Source organism: Neolamprologus multifasciatus, chromosome 11 (assembly GCF_963576455.1).
Source record: "Neolamprologus multifasciatus chromosome 11, fNeoMul1.2, whole genome shotgun sequence".
NCBI lineage: Eukaryota > Metazoa > Chordata > Actinopteri > Cichliformes > Cichlidae > Neolamprologus > Neolamprologus multifasciatus.
The window spans coordinates 25,097,711-25,106,207 of NC_140449.1; the positions used below are offsets into that span (position 1 = coordinate 25,097,711).

The window sequence follows — 8,497 nt, forward strand, 5'->3', positions numbered from 1 at the left end:
CTTCCTGTTAATTACCGAAACCCTATACCAGTTTTTCAGAAAGACACACTAGGCTATGGTTGGCACACTAGACCGAGCTCTCAGCCTCAAGCATATATGGTAAACAGACTACAGAGATCTGTTAACTTCACTTCTCTAACACTCTACCCAGAGTTTGCTTTCACTTTCATAAGCTGTTTTCACATGTTTTAATGTGTTACAGCCCTGACATAATCGCCAACCTCAACTGAAGATAACCCCACAAACTCCTCCCATTGTGAGACTATATGAAAGGCTGAGAGCCTGGCTTGGATGTGGTCTGATGTATGCTCACCAGAGACTGATTTCACAAAGTGTTTGGGTAAACCTATCCATCGACGTGTGAAGTGACAAGCCAATCCGCTAGAGGTCAGTAAAGTCAGGGAACTGTTGAGTTACTCTTTAAGGAAGTATGGCGGTCTGGTGTAAATACTGTAGTGCAAAGAGGATTTGGCTTAACCCCAGTTCAAATCACAATCTCTGAAGCTGTATTCTGAGAATAGTTGGTTTGTCATCGGCTTTTAGAATGATAGATTTACTAGCAGACCAAACATGGACCAGTGAGGTATACCATGTACTTTTAGATAGCCAGCCAAATACTGGATGAACAAAAAATGAAATAAAAAAAAAAAAAAAAAACAAATTTAAAAAAACAAACATGACCAAAAGCTGGAAAGCACCTCTGGTCTAACATTCATTTGGCCCCAGGAAAACTGGATGGTCAATTGCAATATTGGCAGCTGCCAATACATTGCTAATATACCCTTAACCCCCCCCCCCCCCATCCCCCATGTTATTTCATAAACCCCTCCCCCATCCCCGTATGATATGCAAACTCTAACATTCATTACAGATGTACTAACTGTTACATCTACGCCCTGCCGGATAGTGAGGTGTAACAGTCAGGAAGGAAACAAAATGGTAAGGCAGCAAAAGTGTAGCTATACTAAACACACTGAGTATTACTCAAAGAAGAAGAGGTATAATGCCCACAGCAGAGGCACATTATTACATAACAGAAATCTACGTAAACTCCTGAAGATCATCCATTACATAGCATTGCTCACTACAATCTCCAATCCCCAATACCAGTGATTCATACATTAAGCAAGCATCCTGAGTGCAATAGTACAGCAGTATTCCTGAGTGTTACACCAAATAAAAAACAAATAAAAAAAAACACTTCAGCAACATTCTTCATGAGTATTTTTAACCTGAGGTAGTTCCAAAAGCAGCTTCAACAGGTAGAAGGGGATTGAGTCTCCCTCCACTCCATCAAAGCAGTTTGATTGGCCTCTGTGCTTCCCCAGAGTCGGATCCTGTGTTTAATCAGAGGTCTCGGTAGGTGGTGCCTGCTGGCTGTGCTCCTCCTCGTCTCCTTTGGAGGAGAACAGTTTTCCCTGAGAACCCGGTGAAGACTGTTGTGCTTTGATTGGGCAGCTGGCAACCATGTGGTCAATGCTTTGGCAGAAGTGGCACTTCTTTGGCTGGGGAGGTAACTTACACTCTTTGGCATGGTGGTCTAAGCCTCCGCAGTTGTAGCATCTGAAAGAATAGAAAGATGTCTATTGAACCTGCAGTGGTCTCAAGAAAACAAGCAGGAAACACAAGTATATCTCTGTATTTGGATATAGCTTCCATATCCAGAAGAGATGAAGCAACCTATTATGTGGAGGTTATCACAATGTTGTGATACAATAATACTCTGCTTGTGATTAAACATCTGAAAACAACATTTTAAGGTCAGATAATGTTCCAGCTTGATATCAAACTCTATACCAACCAAAAAGTAGTAACTAATGTGACAACTAAGAGACATTTTGCATGTTCAAGCTGCAGCAAGTTACAAGGTAAAGCCCTCAACTTAAAGCTTTTAAGTTACCACTAGATGGCAACATGTCACCTAAAATGAATGAGTTTGCATTTGGTCATACTTTAAGTCTTTAGGGAAACAGTAGAAGTAAATGTTTTTAAAAGTTTTCTATTTGACCAAAAATACCATTAAATTTCAGTAGCGTCTGTTTTGATTAGGAGGGTTTTTAAAAGACATAAATTGGGTGGCAAATCTGGTATTTTTTTAATGCGGACCTTGTTACCATGGATCTTTAAGTTTTGTGAACCGCTTTTGTATCAAAGGTAGGCCCATAAGGTGTCCACCGTCCACCGTTTGTAATCTATAGCATGGCCACGCGTACAGGGGCAGAAGACAGATGGGTGGTGGGCGTGGGGCGGTCAGTATGTGGCTCTGTGGACCCTCTGCTACCTTTGTAGCACCAGATAAGGTTGGATAAGGGCGGCTGCCAAAGGGTCAGTGTGGCTTTGTAGCTGTGGTCGTTGGGGGTGGTGTCAAGGTCTATACCATCACATCACAGAAGCTCCCTACATCAGCATCCATCAGAAAGCAAGTGGAAGGAAGGGGAAGTGGTCCCTTTGTCTAAAAAAGCTGCAGTAATGACCTCTGAACTCTGACCCCCAACCCCTCCCCAATCCCATCCCAGCCCCCCAGCTCTCTTGCTTTTACTCATACACCGTTGCCATGACAACAGTGACCCTTCACCCCCTTGGCAGGGCTCTTACATCTGTTATCAATTAAATGGACAGGAGGGCTTTTTCCCCTTGTTTCAGTCATATAAATATATAGATGTATATGTACACACACCCTCAAAAAGGTGGCGTGCTTTACCCCGGTGACGCGAAAATTGATATAATTATCTCCATATAGGTAATAAATATGATCAATTATTCACACGCATACATCCATGAAACCCAATCCAGTGTTGCATAATGAAATACACTGAAGGGGAACGATATCTTTGGATCAGCACAGTCTAGGGAGAGGTATTGAACACAGCAGCCCTCCCAGGACTCTTTGAGGCAGTAATGATCTGTTTTCACACTCACTACTCTCTGGCTGTAATCACAACTGACAGAGGGGGTAAAGTTGATACACCTCTAACCCTGCATTAAATGAATATTCAAAGACTATCCCGAGTATCAAGGCCCCCTTAGTTCTTTTTTCTTCTGCTGGGAGGGGTATTGTTGCCTTTGCCTTTTGATCTTCATGAGAATTTTTTTCCCCTTCTGAACAGAAGCTGATGTTTTCTCCGTTTATAACATATTAATCATTAGTACTGACATATTAAATTTATCTATTTTTAAATTTCTTTTAGAAACGCCTTTAAAAAAATCAACATGTTTTTATTTTGATAACATCAAACTAGCACCTTGATTTTTAAAACGGGAGTTTATCAAATGAGGTTGGTACAGGAGGTTTTGGAGGAGATGGAGAGTGGGTTGGTTTGAATTCACCAGGGGCCAGCAGATTTAAACAGTTATTGATCCAGGTCACACGTCAAGCCTGCTGATGTGACCCTTACTAGGGCTAGATGTGGGGGTTGGGGTCAAGGGAGAGGAAGCAAAATAGGGAGAAACTACAACATCATTGTGTATCTACTTCAAACTCAACAAAAAAGTGCAGGATTTTTTTAAAATTTATTTATTTATTTTTTGCTGTTGTTACAGAAGTAAAAAGTAAAACTGAAATATTTTATTCCTGTGTTACTGTGTAAAGTTTATGAGTGTTGAAGTTTTACTGCTAATTTTAATTAGCTTTAGAGCTATTTTATATTGGGTTAGTGATGTTTTTTCTGCTGTTATTAGTACAGTTTGCATATAGTGTACCATAGAAGTATTTCACTAATTTTATTTTTTACTCTGACACCAAGATGCTTCAAATAATTGAAGATGGAACTGAAAGACATCTAAGAAATTAAAGATATTTCTCTTGTTGTGTCCCAGTTCATCCATGCGTACCTGTCCCCCTTTGAACGCCGCTTTTGGACCTTCTTGCCTTTGGGTCTCCGCTCACTGCCCACACAGTGGATGCCACCTGGTCCGGTCACTCTCTGTGACTCCAGACCTTTGGATGACTTTTTGAAGGTAAACTCGACCGCCTCGCCCTCCTTCAGGCTGCGGAAGCCTTCCATGTGCAACTTACTCTGAAAAGGGAACATAGGGAGATTTTTCATCATGAGCGTAACTGTTTCATGAATTTGAGTTTTCTGGCCCTTCAGGCCTATAAAGCATTTACAACATGGGGAGAGTGCTGCTTGATAAACGATTTGTTTTCTTCTCCATCACATGTAGATATCTTGTATGATATATAGAGTGATAATTGGATGTTTTACAACTCCTAATATCACACCAAATCACCTCCACGTTGAGCCTGTGGAGACTCAACCCCCACTCATTCCTCACTGTGTGATATCATCAGAGGCCAACTGTGCTTATCAGGCATTTAGTATTTTAAGGTGATCGCCAGGCCTCACCTGATGATGAGCAAACAAGCACCAAAGCTTGCTGTTCCCACTCTACTCAGCAGTATGCACACACCGATTTGCAATTCAAAGCACTGTTTCCCTAACGCTGCATTGTCTATTTGGTGTTGTCTGAGTGGTAAACCTGGTGGGGATAACCTTCAACCCATCCCCCCCTTTAAAAGAAATTCCACACTGCTGCCCCCACCCTGATCCCTCTTCCCACCCACATCACAAAGCTCTTCTAACACACTGACCACCACCACTAACCCTAAACTGCAGGATGCAGGGGTTGGTGTTCGAGTTGGGGGTGGGGAGAAGCTTCTCTGTGAGGTTGGGGGTCAGGGTGACATTCCATGAATAGTTGCTTGGCAGAAAGAGGTGGAAGATAAAAGTTTCGGGAATGCATATGCATATGCATATGCATGATTGATAGCTCTCTTTCATATCGGTACTTGGATATAATGATGATTTTGATCTTACGAGTTCTTGGCTTAATCAGTCATTTTCTCCACTGTATTTTAACTGATACTGCCTTCACCTGAAGTGACCTTTGAATATGATCATCTTCTGGATACTAGTGTCCTTATAGAAACATTTTGGACTCCCAAAGAAAGGAAAGAGATGAAGGAAAGGGGAAGGTGTGGTGCAGTTTTGAGGATAAATCCCATAGACTGGCTAACACAACATGGGAAACCCCTCTCTAAAATTCCCGCAGTGCGACTATATGATTAAATAGTCCCGCATACCGCAGACTGCTGGCAAAGGAAAACCGATCCATTAATTACGGGGTTGTTTTGATAGGCATTAATCCCGTTTTCTTTTATTCATTTTTTTTGGAGTGAGTTATCATCCATCTATTACGTGCGACCATCGGTCTGCATTCTTTCTTTGCCCAAACCACAGGGAATCATATTCAACGACAGGTTATAATTTAAAAGGAGACAAGTAGTTAATCTCCAAAACGCAGATTTATATTAAACAACAATTAGGACACACCAGTGGTTAAAACTGAGGTTTAAATCGTTACAAACACAGGCGGGGGTCCAAGTGAGCCAACTAGCAACACCCCCATCAGTGAGAAACAAAACAAACAAAAGTGATGTGTTCTAATCCTCCAGCACTGAGTCACAGCTGAGCATCTGCTGCAACGTCCTGAGCAGCGAGGAAACATGATTGGTGAGCCATGACAATTGAGTGCCATTGCGTGGACATCCATAGAGCCCCAGTCCCATCAGGCCTCTCTGTGCTGCTTACTGTTAACCATTTCCTCTTCAACGTGTGACCTTCCTTACCCCAGTAACGGACCCTCAACACACCAGGTTAGTCTCACATGCAGGTACAGAATCAGGATGGGGCCATTTAAAATTGAAGGACCTGTAAACAGAAGATGACTGGAAACCAACTGAGTCAGAGAAAGACATCAGAGCAGGGAGGGACAATAAAGAGACTACCGCTGAGACAAACAGGGGCTCGGTCACGGCCACAGGGTGCTTCATTCGAATGCATGGTCCTATTGTTCACCTGCACAAAGGCCAGAGGACCCTGGGAGTTAATTTTCCTTGACACGCGGCCACTAATTTTAGGACTGAGGCCTTTTCTTTTGCAATAACCCCTGTACATTAATCACTGATGTGTCCAGGTTTTCTAAAAGACAGTAAGAGAAATAACTGACTAAAATGACACCAGTGATATAATTGTAATGGTCAAATGGAAGCTCAAACTAAAAGACAAACATGTGGCCATTTGTAAAAGGCATTCAGTTCAATAACTCTGAACAGTGATTTTAATGTTTTTAAGTAGCTTATGCCAGTTTGTATGAATCTATACTGATGGCACCTGCGCTGGTTCTAATTTCATTTGAGTCCCTGCGACTGCTGGAGCACTAATCTACATTTCTGCCAACTGAACTGATGTTTTTGGTTTGCAATATGAGTAATCAAATACCAGCTTCCTGTGTATAGTCAAAAAACATATCAGAGCTGTTCCGCAGAACAATTAAATGTTTCTATATGCATCATCATCAGTAGGCAACAGGAAGACAGAAACGACCAAGAGCTGCTTGAGAGGACATGCAAACTTATTATAATGAAATGTGGATGGCAGACCTGTGTCATAGCTGTGTACATTATGTAAGTGCATTTATTTATTATGCATTATTTAATTTTAGCATAAGTCTAAATGATGCAAAAAGCAGATCAAAACTAAATGTTACAATGTAGAAACACATCTTCCCATGATGCTTTGAGAACAAAGAAATCTACCAGGGTGTTCGTTAAATTGGTGTGTTACACTGACTTACAGATCTAGTGTACCTCTGCCACACACACAGAGGGGGTTGAGCAGACGGCAAAGAGCCTTTAATCACTTTATGGTGAGAACTTTGAAGTGAATGGGCAGCTAGTGAGAATGCCTCTCATTCACATGCGAAACCTTTATCTTATCAGATAGAAATGGAGACGCTCACTGAGATGAAAAAGGAGGAGGGACCTCCCCGCACCCACACGCAAACAAAAACTCAAACACTTAACTTTAAGGTGAATAAAGGTGTTGGAATGAGCCTTCAAGCTCTACTTCAGCAGCACCAGGTGGGAGAAAGTGTGAGGTGACTGTGTTGTATTCAGCCAACTCAAGTTTGACTGTTTAAAATGTGTTTAATCTGAAAAGCAGTGATCGGGATCAGTAACCCTTTTTAGATACCACCCTAATAGGTTGCTCAAATGATGTGTTAAAGAATTCTGTTCGCAGAACAGAACAAATAAATGGTTAAAAAATCTAAACAAACACCCACACACAAAAACAATGCACACTGATTGTTCACGTCTCCAGATGGAGATCAATTAAACGTTTCCTCCTCCTTAATGGCTCAGTTTTCATGCAGCTCAGGAGGCTTATGGATGTAAGCCTGTTAAAAGTGTGCTGGCTTCAATGAACAACAAAAACCGCACATTCATCTCTCCATCACATTGTGTCAGCGTCCTGAAAACCACGAGGGAGGCCCGCTGCTCCCCTCTGGCTGCAACACGTGTTCCCCTAAAGGAGAAACACCCACCGCGCAGCAAAAGCATCAATTTAACAGTTAGACGTTTCCGGCGTTGTAGCATTTTTTATCTTTAAATGTCTTTCAGTGCCCTCCCTGTTGAAGGAATGGATTTCTGATTAACCTCGCTTTCTTTAAGTTTTTGTTTGTTGTAATGTTTTAACTTATGCCCACAATCATTTGCTGCTGGGACTAGGTCTAAAAGCACAGAAACTGAAGACTGGAAGAAGATAAGATTGATCTCTGATCTCCTGGTGTGGAGAGAGTGTACTTGCTTAGATGGAAAACATATTTTTACCTTTACATTTTAGATATCTTTATTGGGATGCAAATGAGCTGGTTCACACACCGCCACCACCAGTTCTGCGTTTCTCATAATAAACAAACACCTCGTCGGAGCAAAAGCAGATCATACCTGATGGACGAACACATCCACCGGCTCGTCCAGCGGCTTTCCCTCCCGGCTGGTCATGGACAGGAACCCGAAACCCATGCGGACGTTGAACCATTTACACACACCGACCCCGTGGAAAGACTCTGAATTCTCCTCGGGACTCGGTCCTTCATCCTCCTCGGTTTTACACACTCCTACGACGAAACAATTTAGCAATTACTACAGAAAAGCTTTAAACCTGCGAAGGTGACGATGCTTAAAAACGCAAAAGAATTTTTTTTGAAACGGAAATACAAATTTCCTTTAGGCTAGGCTACCCAATCAATAATCAATACGAATCAATACAATGAACAAGATTAGGCTGTATTTCTCGCAAAAATTTGAAATAAATTATAGCCAACTTTTTAAGGGGAATAAACATGCGACTTTTTTTCACCGAATGCACAACGAACTGGTGCATTAGCGCAAAAAGGAAATAAAAATATTCTCCCTTCCCGTAAGATGCACAAAATTCTAAAGACAATGCAAAGCACTGATAGACACACGGACTGCACATTTTAACGTTCAAGTGTGTGAACAATGCGTTAAAACGTTCCGCTGCAATCGAGCACACAGTCCACAGGTACAACGACTCAATTAACTTGCAAAAACTTCTCAAAATGTAGCTCAAGTTACCCAACCTCGGAGCTTCTTCTTAGAAACGGAACCCATGTCTTCAGTTCTGCCTTG

At 41.9% G+C, this 8,497-nt stretch overlaps 1 protein-coding gene across 1 annotated transcript in view; it reads right to left on the reverse strand.

The window, feature by feature from the left end:
• Positions 1–836: 836 nt before the first annotated feature.
• lin28aa (lin-28 homolog Aa) overlaps positions 837–8,497 on the reverse strand; it is a 10,014-nt gene continuing 2,353 nt past the window's right edge. Inside the window, exons 1-4 of the mRNA XM_085177859.1 lie at positions 8,449–8,497; positions 7,790–7,962; positions 3,832–4,016; positions 837–1,563 (exon numbers count right to left, since the gene is read on the reverse strand). The exon at positions 8,449–8,497 is cut by the window's right edge and continues 2,353 nt beyond it. Of these exons, the coding sequence (XP_085033985.1) occupies positions 1,344–1,563; positions 3,832–4,016; positions 7,790–7,962; positions 8,449–8,479 (609 nt within the window). The 5' untranslated portion in view covers positions 8,480–8,497 and the 3' untranslated portion in view covers positions 837–1,343. The remainder of the gene's footprint in view (positions 1,564–3,831; positions 4,017–7,789; positions 7,963–8,448) is intronic.